The following is a 23496-nucleotide window of genomic DNA, read 5'->3' on the forward strand; positions in this document are numbered from 1 at the left end:
CCTCATAACGCACTTTGAAAATGTAGCTCCTGCCGTCTGCGAGGACAGTTGCAGGGAGAGTGTAGCTCAGCTTTTCCACGTGAGAGACAGGAGCAGGCACTGCCAGCTAAGTAGTTTAGCTCTCAGGCTCTTAGCACCTTCATTAAGACTTTTGCACAGAGGAATGCTGGCACTCCCTAAGTGATGAGGTTACTGCTTTGCCAGTGTTTACCCTGTTGGGCTAAAGCAGGATTAAATTGGATGGACCTGAAGAGGAGGAAGCCATGTAGATCACAGACTCGGGCAGGAAAGCTGTTTGACAATGATGACAGCATTTCATCCATGAAATAATTTGTGCTCTAAAGTCCACTTAAACTTGCCAATAATTTTGTATTGAGGAAATTAATTGCATCCATTGCCTGTGTTTTACTCAACAGCTTCCCCAGGGACCCTGCATGCCAAATCTCCTCAGAAGCATGTCATTTAGTGTCTTTGCATTCAAATTTAAGTTGGAGTTGTGTCGAGGGAGACAGAAATTATGAAAGAAAAATATTTTAAGGGCAAACTGGAATTGATTTGATATATGCACTTATACTTCAGAAGGATCACTGTTTTTTCCCCAGCCTGTTCTAGACACATACAATTTGAGCAGCATAGATGGTATTTTTTGTATATATTTCTCCACTAATTTTTGTACAGATTTCTTCACTCCTGCATCCCTCACGAGCTAGGCATTCTCCACAGTGTGCATTTCTACAGAAGAAAATGTCTTTCTGGCAGCAACGCAATGGGGTGGTTTAAAAGACTGCAAAAAACATCAGTAAAGATATACGTGCTTATCTTTTTTATTTTGATGAAATTAATACACACAGAGCTGCAAGTCCTCTTGTCACACGACCTGAGCAATGGAAGTACAAAACTTCTTTAATCTGCGATGAAAATACATGTGAACAGGCCGTCGAGCCATGGGAGAAGCTACCTCTCTTTCTCTCTCTGTCTCTGCAGAAATGTGTCTCCTTCCCTTCTCTTGCTCTTCTTTTTCTCAAAGCTCTGATGAAAGCTCATGCCAGTTCTTGCTTTTCTCGAGCTGTTTCAGCACACATCCGCATCCTTACCTGGCCGACTGAGGGCAGGTAGAGTCACGGCCTTTGCTTGGTTTGACTTCACCAGTGCTGTCGCTGTTTTGCTTTCATCCAGTGCCTTTTTTGCTCCCCTTCTTCCCCGTCCTCTGCTTGACCTCTCAGTGTGATCCAGTTCCCGCTGGTGGCTGGGAGCCTGACAGCTGGCCGGGGCAGGCAGCTCCGGCGAGGGCCCTGCGCTGCCTGCTTTGCATCCAGACGGCCGGTGCTCTCGCAGCTTGAGAGAGCAACCCTTCCTGTCCCACCAGCCCAGCTAAAATGCGAGAAAGCGGATGGTTTTCCTCACTGTTAGCTCTTTCAGGTTTAACTGGTGCCCTGAGCATCTTTTACGTCTTATCGTTACTGGGAGTCGGTTTGTTCTTTTGATGACTGTTTGCAAAAACAAGGGTGATGACAGAGTCCCCAGCAGCCCTTAGCAGCTTGGGTAACAGGCAAAGGTTTGACCTCCTTCATGAGGCAGAGGTTACTCTGTGAGCCTGCTAGGTTGGCAGATCAAGATTTTACCAACTTCAAACAGATTTCACGATGTGAATTTCCTGCGTATTTGAAGCATTGCCCTGGCCAACAAGAACTGGGCAGGCAGGCCCAGCGTGGAAGAGCACAGCATGTGCCTGAAGTGAGCAATTGCGATCCAAAATCAATTTGCTACGTCAGGCTTCATCCTGTGAGTTAGCAGGCGTCGGTGCAGTGCTTTCAGCAGTGTGAAACAATTCGCGTAGTAGGGGAGTGGTTTGATGCATGAAATACTTTCATTTGTTGGAAGCAGTGGTATGTAACCCACCTCTGCTTTGCTTGGCCGCTTGTCTGAGTACAGCTCCGACTCGGCTTTTGAAAGGCTGTCCTGCGCTCCCCGCTGTCTCTGCGTGACACCTGCAGCAAGTGTCGTTGAGAGGCCACTGTGGAGCTGATGGACTTCAGACGCTGGTCACGAGATGTGGTTGTACCTCAGGCAGCGGCACCCTTTGGCACTGTTGACCTTTTAATGGCAGTCTCAGAAGTGCTACAGCAAGGAAGGACGTGCAAGAAACGAGGAATCCTTTCAAATGTTGAAGCTGAATTGCTGGCACGCAAATGGCAATGCTGATTATTCCTTATTGATCTCAGACAAGGTGGTTAGGGCCATTATGTCTTTGCTTAGGAGAGCTGTCACATCAAATCTGATTGCTTAGCGTCACTTCACAGCAACCCCTGGGACACGTGCTAAGTTGTTGATAGGAGTTGAGTGCAGCACAAGAAGTTAAGGAGCGAACTTGACTCAGTCGTCAGGGTGCAGGCCAAAGATGGCTGAATTGGGGTGGTGTTTGGCAGAGCTCGTGGTGAGCACTCTCTGTCAGAGACGGGGGAGTCAAGATTTGTCTGGAGGAGTTCAAGGAGAGGAAGGGAGAAGAAAGGTGGGGCAAGCTCAGGAACACCTGGAAGAAGACGTGCTAAGCCAGACAGACTGATGGGAGGGAGGGTAGAAATCCTGCAGGAAGGGCCAAGACTGAGTCATTGCCCTGGAAGGGAACCGAGGCCCGTTTGAACACGGACGGCTGGTGGGCCAGACCGTGATACGACGTGAGGAATGGAAAAGATCATTTTTTATTTTGAACGGAAAAAGTCACAGAAGAGTAGTGTGGAGAATGTGATAACCCTTGTTTTGTGTAAACCTGCATCTTCTCTGAGGAAGATGGACTTTGGGCTTTGGCTGGTTTCTCTGCTTTGGCAGAGCAAAGATGGCTACAGAGCAAGGCGCATTCCAGCACAGCTGAGGAACAAGCGCGATGGACCTCTTAGTTGTCTCCCTTGCCTCATATTGAAGTGGCTGGAGCTGCCTTAACAAGAGCTAAGCGGCAACATGTCCGCTATGTACCTGGTGCATGAAAGCATCTGTAAAAGTGACCCCAGCCTCCTTGTCTTGTGGGCTCACAGCATCTGGCCACCAAACGGCAGTGGACCTGGCTTAGACACTGCGAATCACGCTCAGCCTCTACAGGCAGAAAGAGAATTTAGCCTCTTGGCTTCCTCCCCCACCTCCCCTTTGTTTTTTTTTTGAGAGAGCAGTGAAAGGACTGGGCCGCCGCCACAGCCCTGGTCACTCCCCACGGATGACTGGAACAGCCGCCCACCCAAGGCAGCGCGGTGGTGGAGGATGGGCCGGCGAGCGGCTCGGCTGTTGCTATAACAACAGCACCTCGGTCTCATTTCTTTTGAAAAATGAATTGCTGCTGGTGGGATGAAGCGGAGCAGCTTCTCCCCGCAGATGAAAGCCCTGCCGACAGCCTCGACGCTCTCTTGTTTATGTATTGGGTCTGTCGTGGCACGTCCGAGCAGCTCTGCCGAAAATTTCAGGACGGGTTGGGTTAGACCATTCGGGCCTGCGTGTGTCCGCATGTTTGCATGCACAGCCTCTGGTCCCCCCGCCTCTCCCCCAATCAAGGGTCACTTAAAAAGTCAACCTGCCAAAGTTTGACCTTTTCTTGCTCTGCAACTAGAGTTTCTCCAAAGGCAAATAAAGAATAGCGAGTCCTGCTTCACTCTCTTCTGCTTTGGGGTAGAAACCTGCTGTGAAATGCAGGTCCATCAGCCAAATATTTTGTGTGAATAAAGCTAAAGGCCTATGAAACTGGCAAGGGTTTTATTTTATTTTAATATTTTTATTTTAATATTTTCCTTTTTATTTTGTGCATCAAGAGTCTTCTGCTCCTAGACATAAATCTCTAAGCTGCTGCTAATATCTTCATGATGCATCCTGTAAATCACATGCACAAGCTATATTCTACTTCTTAGAAGGAAAAGGAAGACACTTTACAGGAGAATATTTTACTTCAGGCACTGTTTTTACGGAGGGAAGGGGAAGTGCTGGGATTTTAGTCTAAGACACTGAGCAGTCCTGGTGGTAGTAAACTGTTTGCCAGTATATGGTCAGTGTATGATATTCAAGCCATCCAACAGCTGACATGGTGATTGGGAATGAAAAAAAGATATGAAAATGAACATTTGCATTCAAATAATTTGATAAGAATATTTTTGTGTGTTGTACCCCAAAAAGAAGACATGCATCTATTGTTATGGCTCCCAACCCCTCCAAAATGCCAGAGCCAAGGTTCTTCCCCACCTGCAAAGGTTGTATCCAGCCTGTTGCCTTCAAATAAACCTTTCAGGTTACGTTTCTGTCTACTTGTTCAATGAGCAAACAAAGAAAATAAAAAATTAGGTTTTTTCTAGTGCCTGTTAACCCCCCAAATCCTAAAACCTCTGAAGGAGAATAATGTGGAGCTACAAACTTAGAATAGGCTTCATTTTGTTTTCATGTGCAACAAGGCACAGTTTCTGTATGTTTGGTATTTGATGGAAAATAGTTTCCATGTTAAAGCTGCTTTTTGTTGTAATGCATGATAAACACGATTATTAATATTTATATACTGGGCCTGCTTTTACTTTCACTAAAGTCACTGTGTATTTGTACAGGAGGACATCTAAGTTTCAGCACATGATGAAGTCTTTAGGAGCTGGTATTTTTAGGGCTGGTTATTTGCCACTAGATAGTTTTGATTCTTTTGGTGAACATTCATGTACAAATAGTGATGGATTCAGGATAAATTGGTAAACGAGGTGAAATGATGTGAAAGTGTATCGCTCTTACCCATACTCTGTAAGGGATGCCTTCAAACTATTGTGAAATGTATGGAGTGAGTTCTCTTTTATTTCTCAGGAGATAATTGCTCTCACTAATCCCTGACTTGTCATTAAGAAAAATTAAGGGTTTTTTCCCATCTCTTCCTTATATGAATTTTTCTTCACATCTAGAAGCCTGCCACCGGGTCCTTTGGTATGACTGTTCATTCTTTAGCGCAGCATTTGGCCAATATGAACTCAGGGCAAAGGGCCATTGCAAGTTTTGGACATTTCTTCACACCTTGTTTTGGCGTGTGCATGCCTATTGAACTTGGTCTTGAGTCACTTGCCATTCAGTGACTCTTTTTCTGATGTGGAAGGTAAAGAGGGATAGTGACTTTGTAGTGAGACAGCTTAGGAACTGAAATGGGTGATTTCAGCTGTAAATTGTGTGAGTTGACTCATTAGGGGCAACATTTAAAACTGCTATTTTAAGCCATTATATCAACTGTGTTACTGACCACCTGTACTTGAGAGCGGATTGTGCTTTTTCTTTTCTTGCTTTGAAGAAAGGAAACTTGGAAGCAGCTGTGCTCCCGTACTTGTGAAGCGGTGCTGTTACCACATCTGTATCGTCCTTTCCTCGTCTCCGGGGTCTGAACCAGGGTTATATAAAGATCAGTGAAACAAGCTCAGTGGCTCAGCTGTAGTCTTCTGCCACGCGCCAGTTACACCGGTCAAAAAGCAGCAGGGAGCTGTAATGCCGTACTGTGGTGTTCAGCTTAACATAGGTTTTTAGGGAAGGGAAGCAGTGGAGGTGAGAGCCATATCATAAGCCTCCTTGGGGGATCTGGTTTTTCTCCTTCACACTAGTCTTGGGTGATGACTTACCTTCCATATCGCTGTTAACTGGCACAGATGAGGCAATTACCGCTCCTGGGCAAGCGCCTCTTGCTAGAGCTTGCTGCTGCTGTGGCACGGAGAGATGAAAAGGTGATGCCTCTGCTGCGGGGTTCCGTGCTCTGTGGTCCGGCGTGCTCCTGCAGACCATGGCCGATTAACGTGACTGTGCAGGGCTTTAATTAAGAGAGCGCTGATGTGGTGTGCGCTCCCGTCTGCACCTGTGCCATGTGCAGGACCCCATCTCTGGGCATCTGCGGAGCTCATGGGGGCAAGAGCTGCTGCCGTTGGGTGAGGGGAGAGGAGTGGGAGCCCCGTGATGGGGACTTCACACACGCAGTGGGGAGGCCCAAAATATGCTCACAGCCTTCGTGACCCGTGCCTTGCCGCAGGTGGCTTCCCCATCGCGGCCTGTGGCACAGGGAGAGGAACTCCTCAGTGCGAACCACTGGCCTCGCTGACACCCAGAAACCAAGGGTGGGGAAAGAGTCAGGGTAAGGACAGCTCCTGTGGAGCTGTGCAGGCATCTTGCACCGGAGGAGGAGCCCGGTGAGAAGCAGCCCGCGTGGCAGAGGCTGTGGTCGCAGAGCAGCCAGTCTCTGTGCAGCACCGCAGAAGCCAAGAGGAGAAGGAATGTCAGCCTGTGGGAGGCTTGGCACACGCTGGCTTTGTGCAGGGGGAACAGGCAGCAAAGTCTCGGACACGTATGCCAACAGGGACCCACTGGTGATTCTTAGCCACGTGTTAATCATTTTCCCTCATAAAAAATGCTCTTCCGCTCCAGTACCAATCAAGGAGTTGATGGTCTGCTTAAGGACTCGTAGACTTGCCTTTCTGCCTTGTTGTAGAGGTCACATCTCTGCAGAGGACCAGCAGATAGCTTAGTGTCCCACGCATGTTCAGCTGGGACTGCAGCAACGAGTGCGTTGGCCATGTCCTTCTGCATTGCATGCTGAAGAGGCCACGCAGGCCTGAAGGGCGAGAGAAGGGTGCAGCCTTCTCAGAACCGCTCCCTCTAAAACGGGGATGAGATATGGATTTGCTTGCCTGTCTTACACATGGGATGAAAGGGGAACTAGCCCTCTGGGATGGGAGAAATAAATGGGATCTGGATTGTGGGAAGAAAGAAGGTTGAGGACCTCTAGGTTAGGGAAGGGGTGGGAGCTGCGTGTCTGTGATTTTCATACCAGTAAAAATACTTCAAAAATTGATAAAATCTTTTAGTATTTTGTCTTCTATTGTTCTAGTATCAAGGATGCAAGTGTGTCCTGAAGGCGTTTGCTAGAGCTGTGACCTCTTTGCTTCCTCCCCTCCCCACTATTGTTTTTTGCCTTAGCCAAAGAGGGATGCTTTTTTTAGCCTGGTACATAAGGAGAGGACTTAACGTTTGGTGTGTTAGGAGAGGACTGTAGGTTGTTACAGTGCTTTGCTATGCTTCTTTTAACCTGAATTCAAGCCTATATTAATACACTATTTTTTTTTATAACACTCTTATATTCTAATTTAATTGCTTTCCTGGAGACTTGTTTTGCTATAATTTCTGTTAGTTATTTGTCTTTTACGTTAGCTCCTAGCATACAGGTTATTTCCTTTTTTTTTTTTTTGTTATTTGATTGAGTTAACATCATGCAAAGTGCCTTCTATTTTTTAGGGTGGTTATATTTTTTCCTCACTTAAAACTGATTCTCAATATGTTTTGTAGCCAAGAACAGAGGGCTAATCAAATGAAACTATGTTAATGAATTTTCTCAAAAAATTTTAGTGTCAACAACACATGTTTCAATACAAGTAGTCAATCAATTGTATTGCAGGTATTTTTCAAGAAGCTTCTAGAAACTGCCAACAAAAATATTTTCAGAGTAAATAGTAAATTTTAGTGATTCCATTTTTTTGGTCCAATTTAAGACTCCTCACTGTGTTAGGCACTGTTTAAGTCTCATCACTGTGTTAGGCACCAAAAAGTTGAATTAGTCAACTTGCTCCATAAAATTCTGGTAGCTGGGAGAGCACAGACATATTTTATAGTTCTGCTCTCCTATTCAGGGGTAGGTTTGGCTTTGGGTTTTTTGGAGGGGGTTGGGGTTTGGTTTTTTTTTTGGTTTTAGACCATCTTCTCAAATTGATCAAGGTGTAAGAATGAAATCAAAGAAACTTCCTAATCAGAGTTTTAAAAACTTATTGTCACTAGTAGGCTTGATGAAGACTATCTGTCACAAGGCTCATCATCACTTTTTTTATCTCTGCAACTGGTTAATTTTTTTTCTCTTGTTTTTCTTTAAGCTTCAAGAGACAGTCAAAAGGAAGTTGGAAGGCGCACGTTCACCTCTCAATGGAGAACAGCAGAATGGAGTTTGTGATGGGAGCTTTTCTCCGACCAGCAAGCGGATACGGAAGGATGTACCAGGCATCGAGGCAATCAACAGCTTGCCCAATAATTTGCCTTTGCCCGCTGTTTCTCCTCTTCACCAGCTTGACATGAAAGCTCCCCTGCCCCTGCAGAACAGTGGAACTCATGGTAGTGGTCTAGAAGACTTGGGTAAAAACGGTGGGCTTTCCGAGATAAAGCTCCCCGTTAATGGTTGCAACGAGCTAGACGATAGTTTTAACATCCTGCAGAACAAGGAGCTGAAGCAAGAGCCTTTGGATGACCCCAGCTGCATAGACACTTCTGAAACATCTCTTTCAAATCAGAACAAGCTCTTCTCAGACATTAACCTGAACGATCAAGAGTGGCAGGAGCTAATAGACGAACTAGCGAACACCGTTCCAGAAGATGATATACAAGATTTGTTCAACGAAGACTTTGAAGAGAAGAAGGAGCCAGAATTTCCCAGGCCTGCCACAGAGACTCAAGAGAGTGCAAGCGTGAAAAGTGATCCATCTCATTCTCCATTTGCTCATGTCCCGTTAGGGTCTCCGCAGGTGAGGCCTTCTTCTTCCGGTCCTCCATTTTCAAACGTCTCCACAGCCTCTAGCATAGCTTCTGTGTCCAGCGCCCCGCCAGCCCCCATCCCTGCTGGCTCACCAGCAAACTGTGTTGTTCAGTCACCTCAAACTCCCAGCCAGGCCCACACTCCAGGCCAGACGCAGGCGCGGTCTGGAAACGGTTATCTTATGAATCCAGCAGCAGCAACTGTGGCAGGATCAGGGCCTGGGCCTGTGAATATGCCAAGCGCTGACTTGTCTCCAGCTGAGCAGCTCAAGCAAATGGCAGCCCAGCAGCAGCAAAGAGCTAAGCTCATGCAGCAGAAGCAGCAGCAGCATCCAAATCAACCCTCAAGCTGGTCACCTGTGGGCCCTCCATCTAGTCCATACGGAGGACCCTTCAGTGCAGACAAACCAAATAGTCCAATGATGTATCCCCAAGCCTTTAACAACCAAAACCCAATAGTGCCTCCTATGGCAAACAATCCACAGAAGACCACAATTAATAACTACCTCCCTCAAAATCACATGAATATGATCAGTCAGCAGCCAAATAACCTGGGCACAAACTCCTTAAGCAAACAGCCCAATATACTTTCTTACGGCAACACCAAACCTCTGACCCACTTCAATGCTGAGCTGAGTCAGAGGATGACCCCACCAATGGCAAATCCCAGCAAGAACCCCATGATGCCGTACATCCAGCAGCAGCAGTCCCAGCAGCCGCAGATGCAAGCTCAGATGGCGCACCTGAGCGAGGAACAGAAACGCATGCTCATCATGAAGCAGAAAGGAATGATGAATCAGCCCATGGCATATGCAACACTTCCTTCCCTTGGTCAGGTAAGCGCGAGTGCACGATACGCGGGCAACCAAAAAGAGGCTGATACAAAGGCTTAGTAAGTCTTTGTACGGTCTCCTCCTCCCTCCTCTTCCTTCTCCTGGAAAGTATGAAACGTCATTGCAGGCGCTTGGACTTTTCATGTGGTATTGGAGCTCGATCATTTTAAGAAATGACTGAAATGTTGCATTATGCTTTAGAAATGTTGTTAAATGGCTGTTTTTCTGAACTAGCACTCTTTCTCTGTGCTTCTACTGATGAGTGCTTAGGGCCGCTCTGGGAAGTTTTGGGTCGGAAGTCAATCCTCCTTGGAGGGTTTTTTTCCTTTTTTTCATAATGTAAGACTTGATGCTTTTGGATCCCAAACCACTGCATGGCTTAGTTTCCACAGTGTAGTTAGCCTTGTAACAAAAAGATGGAGTGGTTGGCCCCTTCTTCTTGGGGCAGGGATCCAGGCAGCTTTAAACAGCGTATTTGGCATTTTGGCTCAGGGAACAAAGGAAGGACATTTTGGGTGCTGAGTGCCTTTGGTTTCCACTGGAAGAAGTAAGCACAACTGAATGCTTTTAGTGGTGCTTAAACCATGCGTGAAATGAGATGGTTTATTCCAGGACTTTTAAGCAGTCTTTAGCAACCTCAAGTATTTTATTGTTATAAATCTGTAGAGTCTTTCAGCGAAAGGCTAAAGCCATGTTGGCTTGAGTGACTTGGCCTCACCGTCTCACATGTATTCCATGCTAACCTCTGGAGCAGCAGCTGCCAGGCTTGGGGAATGCTTTGGAACGAATTAATAACCAATTTGAATAATGGTTATAGTAATGCCCTGTTGCCTCCTAGGTCAGCTTGGTATTCTTAGTTGTGCAGTCCCTGTAAAGATCTGCACACTGACGTCATGGAAAGGCTTGAGAATAAGTTTTCTGAATGTTGTTTTAAGTGCTTTAAAAAGAATTAAAGTTAACAATCGGTTCACAAAGTAGATGATGCCTTCACAGAAGTTATGTGCCACCAAAACAGGTCAGGAATTCTGATACAATACTACACTGATAGAATTGTTGGTTGATGGATTTAGCGTACCAGCTTTTTACCAGCTGTTTCCACACCACCTACAAGGAGTACTTCCTTCTGAGCATGGTTTAACTGTGACTCACACTGTAGTGCATGTAGAAATACAGCAAAATTTGTTATTTCTTCAGCCTGTGGAGTTTGGGGATCTACCAATAGGAGGAGTAGGAGCTTTACCAGGTCAGAGTCCATCACATTATTTAAAATTAATTGCAAAACAAAAAGAAATGTTCATCTGCCTCCTGGTTTTGGTTCAGGATGTATGGTGACAGCTCAAAGGTTCGTATCTCTATTTTAATTCTGCTTGCCTATTGCATTAGAAATAGCTGGTCTAAAGCCTCTTCTTTTTGTGAAGAGTTATCTAGAGAAATACTGCGATAATGGCATAAAACTCAGACTGTAATCTGAGCTACAGAATTTGTCAGGTTGTAACTGAGAGGCAGAGGATGTTTGGTCAGGCTGTCTAATGCTTTATCGTTTCTTTTCTTTGTTCTTGTTAAATCTGTTGAACTCAAAGACCCGTCAAACAGTTGAGAGGATGAACTGCATATGTGAAAGAGTTAATGTCATCTCCTCCACTTCATAAGTTGAGAAATTCATGTTAATATCTCACTGCAGTTCTCCAGTGTGAACAGGAAGCCAAGATTTCATATATCTAATCTCATTCGGTTCCTTTTTTTAATGTAGGAAAAACTAGATATTTGGATACAACTAGACATTCTTCCAAAGACAAGTCCAGATATTAAGTCATTCTATGTCTTAAAGAAGAAACTTAAGGCAAAGCCATACTTCATTATATAATATGTGCAATTCACATTTATTGACCCAGTTCAGGATGAGGGACTTCTTGCTTGTGTGTAGATGTAGAAAGGTCTCTTCACTACTTGTGAAGCCCACTTGCCTACACTGAAGGGACTGTGTTTGGTGAGGAAGGCTGAAATAATGGATTTCTAACTGTAATGTATTTCTTCATTCCTTCCCTTCCTGCTTCCCTGAAAAGCATTTTTCTGTGGAAAATTTGAAAGCTTATTATTGTGAGATGTGCTTGGTGGAAATTGATTGTTTTTGTAAAGGTGGTAAGAAAGATATGTTGATATTGTTAAGTTAAATCCAGACTGATGCAGATTATCTGATTCTACTACTTACTGCACGATGCAGATGGTCAGACTTGACAGATCATATATGGAAAATAAAGAGATTGCACTCTTCAGTTTGAAAGACATCTCTGAATGTAAAGTGAATGTATCTTTCAGTCAGTTTATAGTTTCTACTTTCATTGTAGTTTTGGTCTTTGGTACAGAATTGTAAAAGTGTGTATATGTGTTAAATAATCATGAGGATTTAAAAAATGGCATTTAAGGGGAAAAAAATTCTAGCTGTTGCATCTCATGATTAGCACTGGCCATATATTTCTGTCAGATTACTATTACAAGGGCATATTCAAGAACCAAAGATGATTTAGGGAATGTCAGACATGTACAAAAACACTTGGTCTTATTTTCTGTGTACTGCTGTAAAACTCAAGTATGGCTAGTTGTGTGCATGTGTGCATACATGCACTACGTACACTAATTAAACCTATGTCCATTTGGGCCTAAGGTACTTCTGTTGTTAATAAGCAGAATTTTTACATGCACTCATTGCTTCAGTCGTTGAGTGTACCTCAGAGAGAGACACACCATTCTTTCCGTCCAGCTGGGACCTTGCAAATGCTCTGTGGAGGTCAGTTGCCCGTGACTGTCCTATTAACATGTCAGTGCTGGTGCTCTGGGCTTGTGTCCTGGACTTGCTGAGCATCACTGCATACTCTTGTAAAGAGAGCTGAGCAGCGAGAGAGGAAGCCGTGCAGCTCAATAGCCATGTGAGTGGTTGGATGGGCAGAGTGCTAAATTAGCAGCTTAGCTAGCAAAACTGGTATCCAACAAAAGTAAGATTTCTCTAAAGGCTTTCTACACTGTCAGTGTTGAAACTCTTCCTGTCAGACACGTTAGTCCTTTGCTTTGCTGTGCCGATCCAGGACTCGCACTGGCACTGTGGTTGTAACCTCCATCACACTAATGCTGAATAACCCATATGCCCTGAACCATGATGTCCTCTATTTTATACTATAGCTTGTTCTCTTTGAAGGAGCACTGGATGGGCTATTTGCCTGTTTTTCCACAAAGCAGACACTGGTTTGGATTTTTTAGTCGGGGATTTTTCCGGGGTTAGCCTGAATGTAATTCAGACTGCTTGGGTGGAATTGACTGTTAAAACCATGGTCAGATCCTGACCCATCTATATTCAGCAAAAAGCATGGTCAGATCCTGACCCATCTACCTTCAGTAAGGCTCTGTCCTGCTACTAGTGTTCCCTCGTGCTTGACTGTTCTGCACTTGGTCAGGCTTGTACCTAGAAATCTCTGCTGTTTGCTTTGCCCCACGTACCCTGATCTGCCCTAAAACCAGTTGTTAGTTTGTAAGTACGGGGCAGGTATTGCCCTTTAGCCTCTTGCTTTTCCTGGGTGGTTCTTCCGTTCTTGCTTATCTGTAGCTGTAGGCTAAAACAGCAAGTGCAGATTTTCACTGGGGCTGCTAACTTGTTAGGTATTTGAGGGCTAGAGGTCCTCTGCTATTCTGGTTCCCATGTGATAATAAAAGAAATTGGTTTCACACCAAGATGCAACAGGGGCTTTGTTTAGGCTTTTTATGTGATTTAAGAAATAAAAGCAAGCAAGCCTAAACCAACCTCCTCTCTCAAAAATTAGAGCTTTGTTTAACTTAAAATGTTCCATTTAGTTTTTGAAGTGTATGTAAGGTTTTATGGGAAGCACTTTTTTTTCTTTTCTTTTTTTTCTTTAAACCAAAAAGTAATTTCAAATTGGGGAAAAGTGAAAACGTTTTCTTTGGAAAATTCCAGAATAATTAATTGTGCCTTTTCTTGGTTCCAGCTGTTCAATATGTATGCGTAATGGTAAGAGAAAAAAGCAGCCCAACGGAATAGATGTTGAATGGCTGAGACAGAATTTGATGTTTGGAGCCAAGTGAGTGAGGGAGAGTAATGAGAGGTCGAAACAAAACAGAATTCTCCATGGGTGTAAGAAAAATAAAACTAGACTGCAGCTCTTTGCCTGCATGGGACTGTGAGGATGCTGCAATTATAGTTCCTATTGAAACCACTAGTTATGTTGTTTGAAATTGGAGGGATGTGAATGAAGAGGAGAAATGACACCATACTGGAAGAATATCTTCAAATTCTCTTTTCTGTTGTTTAATCTTATAAATTCAAGATGCATCATCTGCTCAGTCTGGTTTTGCATGTGAAGGACAAAGGGAGATCTGTGTCCAGAGAACATTTCCAAAACGTAATTGTCTTTGTCCTTTCTAAGTGAAAAGGTGCGTTTCTCATGGGAATTGTAAAAGAGACTTTATACTTTTTTGAAGGTTATCTTTGGGATAGTGAGAAAAAGAGATCGTTGATGTTCTGGGATTTGGCCTTTTTTAAAAGCCTACTGGAAAGTAAAGAAGAAAGTCTACAGATTGTATTCACTGCATGAAAGTGTGGCAGAAACGCAACTGTCTTGCCAGATTTTAGGGGAGACAAGCTGGAATGGAAATAATGACTGAGGCTGTGAGGATGACTTGCTGAACAGCCTATAGAGATGTAGTGAATGCCCGTCTATGCTACGTTTGACTCGTAGCAACTGTTTTCCACAAAAGGTTTGCCCTGGAGTTCAGATGCAGTGCCTGCCTTTTACAAATGCTGAAATTTGCCCCTCAGAAGTCAGTCTCCCATCAGCTCTTGAGGACAGATGGGTAATCGAAATGTACTCGGGTGGATTCTGACCATCTCACCAGGCAATTTGTAAACAGTAGCCTGGCCTTCTTACCATTCCTGCTATCATCTGCCCATTTTGTTGGGAAGGAGGTCGTGTTAGTGTAAATCAATAGAAACAAATGTTGGACAGCACGTGGCTAAGATCAGATCTCCATGGCGTAATCCTAAACCCCAAATTTTGGCTTGTTGGTATTTCCTCCTTTTGCGACCTGTGGGCGTGTACTTTTTAACCTAACACATACTTTGTTCATTCCATATGGTAAAAGTTTTTCTGCAATACTAAGTTTTTTCTCTAGTCTAAACCTTGCAAAATTGAAGTATAAGAGCACTGCTCACATACTCCAACTGAACCAATCATCTTATCAGAAGAAAACCATAGATGTCTTTGGTGAAACCTACTTTCCTGAAACCATGTGGACCGGTATTCCTGTTTTATCCTCTGAGTCATTGCTGGTAGAGAACTGAAACTAATTGTTCTGTTGTTTTGCTGGAGAGTGTGTCAGAATAACCGGTCTTTTCCTCTTTTTAAATATCACAGTTGTAGTGGTAAATCTTTGGTTCTTAGAAACATTTCCACTTGTCCAAGATTTGTTAAAATACATTGTTGTGTGATTTGCTTCTTGTCTAGTTTCTTGAAGGCTCAGATCGTGAGTTATTCTCATCTGTACAGAAATTGTCTTACATTACTTTTAGAAGCAGAAAATTTGTATTACTGACTGCACGAAGTGTATAGTAAATGTCCTCTGTTTTGAAGTCACCATGATAGCATACTTTTTCTTCCTATGTGATCTAGATTGCTATGTAAAGAGCAGTTTGTCCTGTTATTTAGCAAGGCCTGTTAGTCTGATGATATAACATGTGCCAACCAACTCTCCTTTAGTTTTATTAGTTACGACTGCAATCGCGAAGCACTGTGATTTTGAAATGTCTATAGCCAGTAGCAGCATATTTTTACATAAAGTGCTACCCTTTCCTGGGGTTTTTTTGGCCATTTTCTCCTTAAAGTGCAAGTTATCATCATCAATTTTAGTCTTCCAGTCTCATGACCCATTCCACCTCCTTTCAGCAATACCAGCCATAATCCATTTCTTATTGTTCATGAGCCTCTCTAACGCTTCTTGTTTATTGTATATGCTCTTAATGTTAATATACAGATGGTGTAAAACTGTGTTCTTTTTATCTGCTTTTATGGTTGGATCTGTCATAAGCTGGTGACACAGCACCGCTGAACATACTGGGATGTTCATATCATGCTCTCCCCAATACTGTGCTTTTCCGCAGGCTAGTTTGCTGCCCTCTGAGCATCAGCATAACTAATTTAGCACAAAAAGGCTGATGCTTTCAGTGCTAGATGGTGACTGAAAGATCCACGTAGCTTTTTCTTCGCATAACAGTGTTTTAGTGTTCTCTGGAAAATCAAAAGCCCTCCTTCCCATCCTGCTTCCTCCACCCGGGCGGTCGCCTCCGAGAATCAGAGTGTTTGCTGCGGCAGAGCCACAGGGGTAAACCCGGTCATCCATTGATGCCTTTACTCTTGGGGTATCGGGAAAAGTGTTTATTGCAAAATGGTACCTGTCATCTTTTGATGTAGACAGTGGGTTCAGCTCCTGAGTTGGATTCTGTTATTCTCCGTTTTTATTTTGAGAGAAGACTAAGGTTCCCATCCTTGGCAACCCACTTTGTCTATTTACCGTTTAGTGCCTCACAGCAGAGTGCTTGTCTGAGTGTTTTGGCGTGACTTAGTCTGATCCCTTTCTCTCCAGTCTGTGATCTTGCGTGGCCCAACTGGGATGCAGATTTGATCACAGTTTGCACTTAGATAATATTTTGGAGTTTTAAATTTGTTCTTGTGTCATTTCTCTAAGACCATGATTGTCCTTAACTTTACCTTTTTCTGGAGTTTAGACATTTAGAGTACTTCTTGCCCCTGTATTTTCATTTTCCTTCCGTAATTCCCAAGTTTGCCAGTTTGCTTCTCAACATCTCAGAAATATTAATTAGACCTTAATTTTAGAGGAATCTATATTCCTCTAAATTTGTGAATATATGTCTGAATGTCTCAAAAAAGTCAACTCTTGCCTCATAATACTGCGGGTCATAAATATTCAGGAATTCTAAAATTGCTTTAAAATCATGAGCTCATAAAAACAATATATATTGGGGATGGTGGTGGTAGTTGTCTCCCTGTTTTCTGAACCACTAGGATTCTTGTTTTCTAGTTCTTCTTTATCCATCTGGGACAGAAGTTTACGTTTTTAAGTAAAGCTTTGATTCTCTCTCACCCTCTTGACTCTAGAAAATTAAACTTAAAGGAAAACATGTCAAATTATAAGATAATTTAATACTGGGAATTTTCCTTACCCCCCATTTCAGTGTCATCTGTTCTCATGCTACCCAGCCGGACGATTAAGGTCATGGTGCAACTCCAAACCTCTTTCTTGGAAGCTTCTCTTTGGTCACGTTTGTATCTCTAGCATGTTACGTAGTCCTTTTAGAAAACACACCTCACAGAAACAAATGACATTGTTTCCAAGTTACTGTCTGTACTGAGGACACGGGTGAAGTAATTGCTCAGTGCGTACCAAAACCGCTTCGTTTGCCACCAAGAAGGAGGCTGCGCGTGCATTTTCTGCATGGAGTGGATTTACTAGACTTTGCAGCTAACAGCAGTAATAAAATAATCACCAGCTCCTGACCAGATTTAACAGTACAGATCCAGGGCTAGGCAGACCTCTGTTTCATCTCTGTTTCGGAGGCACAAGGAAGATCTCTTCTTCCTTCTCTGCCCGATCTTCCAGCTCTCATGCTAACCCGCGCCGAGGTCGGTGGTCAGCTTTCCCTTGCCAGTAAAGGGAGTCAAGCAAGCCTTGCAACTAATTTTGGAAGAGAAGAGGCTTTGCTGGAAAGGCCAGGGAAGGCTTTGCAGCTGTCCACCCATTTCCTGCGCTGCGGGCAGTTCTGCAGGGGACATCTTCCAAGTCAGCCGACCGTAAGAAACAGCAGACATGCGTTGTGTGGCGAGTGCCTCTGCTGCAAGCAAGGGGGGGGGCATTTCACAGTGGCCTTCTGCTAGCGCTTACTGTTGTGTTTTGGATCTGAAGATACTCAGACCTACCGTGTTTCCACAGAAGAACCATTTAAAGGAACCTTTTTTTCCCTATAGTTTTAAAGATCTGTTTATAAATAAATAAGGGATTAGTCTTCGTCAGGCATATAACAACATGCTTTAGATTAATGAGAGCTGGACTCTTACTGCTTGCTGTACTGATTGTAAGAGATGAACCGGACTGCCTTCTTTCAGGCTGCATTTCCACCCTTAGCAGCGCTTCTAAGCCTGGGTGTCGTTTTGTGTATCTCTGCCAACGTTAGATTTAAAACTTCCTTTTGACTATTCTGTTCTGCAGGGAACAAACTGTAAGCAAATCCCTTTGCTAGGAAAGCCTCTGCCAGGTAGTCTGGGAGTTTATTCTCCAATTTAAGTATATTCTCATTGTCTTTCCCAAACTTTGTAAAGAAAACTGGAGACTGGATTAAAAATTAACTCTCTTTCCATCTCTTTTTCCATCTCCGTCCCATAGTAGGGGCTTATACAAACTGACATTTAATTCCAAGCAAACTTCTAAATTTTTTTTATTAGTACTTGAAGATTCATTTTACATACAGAAATATTCTTGCAACAAGAATTATTCTTGAATAAGCAGTATGCTTCCCAGTGCTCCCTTTACCGCAGGAGGGATGCAATGACTCTGCTGCTTAACTCGGTTAAGTACATTTCATGCAGTTTCTGCTCCCACCACAGGGTACGGTGATCACCCAGCCTGCTCTCTCAAGGACCCCCTTTCCTTTCCTGCATTCTCACTCTGCTCTGATTTCTGTCTATTAATGAGCTTGCAGCAAGCAAAACTGCTTATCAAATAATCAATCAATAAGGGTAAAGGTTATAGGGTATCCTGTAATTAAAAATCCTATTTTGAACTATTAATAGAGTGTGGTTACTTTAAAAGCAAGCTCCATCCTGTTCTTTTCTTTTTTCCCCTCAGTCTTCTTTTTTTTTCCTGTGACATGTAGGTGACTCCTTCCCTCCCCATAGCTCCATGCTCAGGTAAACAGAAGAAGAGCCACCATCAGGAGGGTAAATTTTGGAAAGTCAGCACGGAGTCTGCCTTCCCCCCGGAGGGCTGTTTGCTGGGGGGCAGGAGTGTGGGCAGCACCCCATGCTGTATGCATCCTCCTTTGCTGTCTCCTGCACCAGCTCCTCTTCCTTGTTTGCAGGCTAAATGGGAAAGGCAGTGGCTTTTGGGGGGGCCAGGCCAGAAGGGCTGCCGCATTTCCGAGGCTGAGCTTTGGTGCAAAAAGAGAACTAGCCTGGGGAGCAGGGCAAACCGCTGGGTTCCTCTACTGCCATACCTATCACCAGAGTTAGCAGTGTAATGGGGAATTCGGTTCCTTTGGGAGGGGAGGTGAGAGAATAAGTGGCAGTCCTTTCCAACTGCTCCTGAAGGCAGTCACGTCCGTCTGATCAAGCTGACAAAAAAAATGTTGCAAGGGAAGAAAATCTTAGTATTTCTGCCGTGGTGGTGCTCAGTCTGGGCCTTTATGTGAGGTGTGGGAGCCACATGTCAGAAGAGGTAGTGCCAACCTCAGAGATCTTGCAGCTAATTAAAGATTACACAGGGTGACAGCTTCATTTTGGGTAGCACTGTGAAGAGCTCAAAAAATCAGAAATGCCACAATTGAAGGTGTCCACAACTATCTGTGCTACTCTGCAAGGTGCAAGAAATGGCAGAAAAGAAAGAAGGACACAGGGAGAGAAGCTAAAGCGTACAAGTATCTTGTGGGAGGCTGAGCACTGCCAGAAAGAGAAAATCTCCTGCTCTGTCGTAATCCCGTGTTCCTTAAACGTCTTCCCCGACTCAGCAGCATTTCAGTGACACTGAAAGAGGCTGCTTGTTTATCGCAAGAGCATGAATACAGCTCAGCTCTTTTGCTCGAGGAGAACATCAGTAAGTACCGATTAATGTTCCAACTAGGAACTTAGGGCCAAATAAGACACTAATATTTTCAGAGGAATGGGCCCATCTTTAGTGGCTCATTTTCACTCACCTTTGTTTACTGTAGTTCATGGCTTTTAGCTTCAGAGCGTCCTGAACTTGTGAGCAGACATCACTGTGTTTTGTGGAGTTACATGTGGAGCCCTTTTTAAATTTGTGTGTACATACTCTTTTGTGGCTAACATTCCTTTTTGGATGTATATTACTAGCACCTTTTCCGTCCCTTCTCTAAAGCGGTGTGACTTACAGCCTGCTTCTGAGCCATCAGCGGAGGGCTTGGCCACCCGATCCTGGAGCAGTGCAGCACTGCAATGCCAGAACTGGTGTCGGCGTGCATTCAAAGCCTTGAGCTCAACTTCTGCTCTCCGCGTCTCTGCCTAATCTGTGTCTGTGTGAAGGTGTGCTCTTTGATGAGCAGTCTAGGCTACCCAGCTGGCTATAATGTTCCAGCTCAACAGTAAAGTGTACCTTGCACTTCTGAATTCCTATTTTGTCTTTTATTTCATCTACGTGGATTCTTATTCTGGTGCTTCCCACAGCATTTTTGGATATTCAAGCCCAATGCTAGAAGCGTTATGCTAGAAGCATTATGCTATTGGCATGCGTGTTCCCTCCAGAAGGATTTCCTAATGTCTGCGATGTGCATGTGTCCGTAGTAGGAACGCTTAATACCTCTTCAAAGACTGTCCCAGTAAGTGGTTAAGTGCAGATTTGGAGTCCTGCATCCAGGAGGTTCTGCCAAATCCCAGCTGATGCATCTAATTTGCTAAAGAATGTGGCTTCTGCTCTCTCAGCAAAGATTTCATTCCTTATGGGCAGTGGGAAACTTGCCCTTTTTATGTTATTGTTCAGCAGCTTAGTATTAAGTCTGAGACAGCCAACTTTGTTACTAAGGAGAGAGACCAGTCTGTTGGTCCCTACGTTCTTCATTCTCATGTAGTGCACACATACTTGTATTCTTGAGTCCTCCCACCCTTATTTAGCCCCTTTTCGTGTGTGTGAGGAATGTTTTGCATGCATTAGCCCACAAGTGTATCTTACACATGGTGAGGAAACCACCCATTCTGTGTCAACACATCTTCTAAACAGGTGCGTTCCTCATTTACACCCGATGGGAGCTTGTTAGCAGTTCCTGCTCTACAGTAAGAGTGGGAGCTTTCTACAGAGGGTCAAGTATCTGATAAGAAAGCAAGCCCAAGTCCAGCAGCACTGTCACAAAATAATGTTTTAATGTTTTCTCTGTCTCTTTTTCACTTCTGTTTCACACTTGTGCAGTATTAAAGTCTATTCCTCACTCCAGAAGCTCAGGCTTTGGCTGCTCATGCTAGCATCCTTCTGTAAAATCTGTTCTGCCAGGTTCCTTGCTCCTAGCTAAATCTCTATTTTTGAAAAACAGAGGTATACCTGTAGGCTGTCTTTTGTTTCTTTATGCTGTTTGGAGAAACTGAGGGAAAGACAATGTCTTTAAAGAACAGGAAAAAAAAGAGTTTGAAAGGGTCAGCCTAGAAAGAGTTTAAGGTCTACCCTGAGAAGATGACTCCTCCTTTTCTGACATGATGTTCCTTACAGGCTTGAGAGTTAACATCCTCAAAAGAATCTGCATTTTAAATTATTTTTGTACATAGTATTGCCTAGAGAAAGCAAAATTCCTGAGATTGCCCAACATGCACTTTCCAGGGGACTATTTTTCCAGTGTGTACTTCTTTTGCTCTGAGTCCAGCAGGTTAGTTTTTTGGTTTTTTTTTTTAATCTGTCCTATATTACTTGTCTGTTCCTTTTCTCTGCCCCGCTACTCCATGAGCCATTTTTCTTTTTCTCCCTCTAAGCTCCCTTCTCGAATTTACCTTCTGTTTCCCCTCATCCAGCTTTTATTTCTCTGCCTCCCCTTCTTATCCATTTAACAGCACAGGACTGTTTTTTGGTATTGTCACAGTGTGCAGGAAATCACTGTAGACGCCACAGCTTTCTGTGGTTTGTATACCTCCGGTAGATGGAAATAGTATGAAATATTTGTTGTCATATTAAATGTTTTTTTAACCAGTCATGGGACAGATGAAGGAGTGGGGGATCTCAGCTATAATCTCACTAATGTGGTGGCACCATCCACGTGATAAATTTGGCCGCTCCGCCTTCAGTCTGCCCACTAATCCATCTCAACCAGGACTTTAATGTTCTGAACTATAGAGCAGCTTCACTGGATCAAGATTGTTTGTAGTGTTCCTTTATCACAGATGGCTAAAACAAAACTAAAAAAGTAGGAGTTTTCTGTTTTAAATTGCCAGCAACATGTAGTTTCCCACACCTTGAGGATTGTCTCTGGCAATAGAAGGCAGTAAATTAGTCTTACAAGTCCTTGCATTCTTACAGATGGAAAAGCAATTTTAAGTGATTTTTTTGGGTGACTTTTAAGCTGTATTAGATACCTTCTCTTGCTCTTCATGTCGTGTGAAACTGGTCTCATCATTTGAAGACAGCTTCACTGTTCCCACAGAGAGATGCATAGAACAAAAATATTTAAAGCCTTTTAAGACATTTCTGAAATAGTTACTACATACATCACAAACTACACAATGCACATGGATGTATAGTAGAATTTAATGTATGTGGTCGCTCTGAGGCAGTATTTACCTCGCTCATCTTACCACATGGGGGGTTGCTAGTCCAAGATCAAGAATAAACATTTCTGTGTTTGTGGGAGGTACCGGTGGCTTCAGCCATCGCCTGTTCACGTCCACCAACCTTACACTATGCAGTAGAGAGCATCGTGGGGAAAACGTATGGGACAGTACCAAAAAGCTTGCGTGTCTGAAGCAGATGAAGCTCTGAGTTTCAGTTGGAGATGTCAGAGATTTCGCACCATGACATGAGAAAAGTCACCGGCTGTGCTGCTGCAGAAGTTTCCGTTTGCACTTGCGCGGTTCCTGCACCTGGTTTGCAGACAGCACGGGGATTACATCCTCAGTCCTTCCCAGGCTGCAGATAAGAGCGAAAACCGCTAGCAAAAAAAATAATCCTTGACTTTGGTTACATAAAGGGTGGGCTGTTTTCCAAGGGCCCTGCTGAAAGGGACACAGGTGTCACCTGCAGACGCACTCACAGCTTGAGGGAGGCTGTTTTGGCTAGGGATGGCCGGCATGCCAGGTGCACCGCCAGCGTATGATTTTAATGCTAATGAAGCCGTGGAAAAGGCTCCAGTTAGTCACAATACAGTGGTGGCAATGACTGGGGGTTGGGGAGGGTTAAAAACTGCCATCCAGCACAAGGGTACCAGTGCAGCCCTTCAGGAGAAAGGAGCTTGTGGAAAGAGCAGGGCCCCTAAGCTCTACTGCCTTAGAGTAAAAGCTGCACTGCTCGCACCCCTGACGCTCTCTTCTGTGCCTGTCCCTGTGTGCGTGTGGCCATGCACACGTGTGTACGCGTTGCTCTGAGCAGGACGCTTCCCACTGCGGCTGGGCAGGGGCAGCCGAATAAAGACCGGCAGAATGCAAACCTCTTACGGCTTATTATCCACTCACCCATCCCAAGCATCCTGCTTACCCACTCTGCCTCCCAGCCACCCTGCAAAGCCTCGTGTCGGAGAGGGTTCGCGTGCTTTGGCTCTGTGCGAAGTAGGTTGAAGCAGAGTGGAAATGCCAGGGCTGTAACCTTAGCGGAGCTCCCAGCATTGCGACTGCTATAGCGAACAGCAGCTGTGGGGTGGCCAGCGCAGACTGGGTGCTCCCCTGGGTGCACTCTGGCATTGCTGCTTTCACCAAAGGCAGCTTAGGTGTCTGCTTTACTCTGCTTCTGCTCAGGTCCTCTGCTCTAGGTACAGTGTACTGTGCACTGTGCAAAAACCCCCCAAACATTAATGTAGGTAAATGAGCTGTTTTACTTATGCTCCTGAGAAGCACGTTCCTCTGGAAAAAGCATGGACTTTTGGAAAATCCTCATGAGGAAGTCTGAAATCCATGTACTGCTGAGGACACTGAATGGCAGGGCACTGTTTTGTTTGTAAGGTGGTCTTTTATCGCCTCTCATATTTTTCAAAGAAAAAAAATGCGGGTTATTGTGATTGATTTTCAATTAACTGAGAATCACGTGGTCTCTCTGTCCTCCATTTTCATTACCTATTCTGCCACTTTTATTTTCCTATTAATAGACTGTGCTTTGCCTTTTCAACTTAGTGAGTGCATTCTCACCTACA

At 44.2% G+C, this 23496-nt stretch overlaps 1 protein-coding gene across 5 annotated transcripts in view; it reads left to right on the forward strand.

Moving 5' to 3' along the window:
- Positions 1 to 23496, forward strand: part of MAML3 (mastermind like transcriptional coactivator 3) — a 257442-nt gene that overhangs the window by 153189 nt on the left and 80757 nt on the right. For all 5 annotated transcript variants that reach the window (XM_075501043.1, XM_075501039.1, XM_075501040.1 and 2 more), the window contains one exon: positions 7896 to 9383. In XM_075501043.1, the coding sequence (XP_075357158.1) occupies positions 8091 to 9383 (1293 nt within the window). In that variant the 5' untranslated portion in view covers positions 7896 to 8090. The remainder of the gene's footprint in view (positions 1 to 7895; positions 9384 to 23496) is intronic.

The sequence above is a fragment of the Mycteria americana genome, chromosome 4, assembly GCF_035582795.1.
Source record: "Mycteria americana isolate JAX WOST 10 ecotype Jacksonville Zoo and Gardens chromosome 4, USCA_MyAme_1.0, whole genome shotgun sequence".
Classification (NCBI taxonomy): domain Eukaryota; kingdom Metazoa; phylum Chordata; class Aves; order Ciconiiformes; family Ciconiidae; genus Mycteria; species Mycteria americana.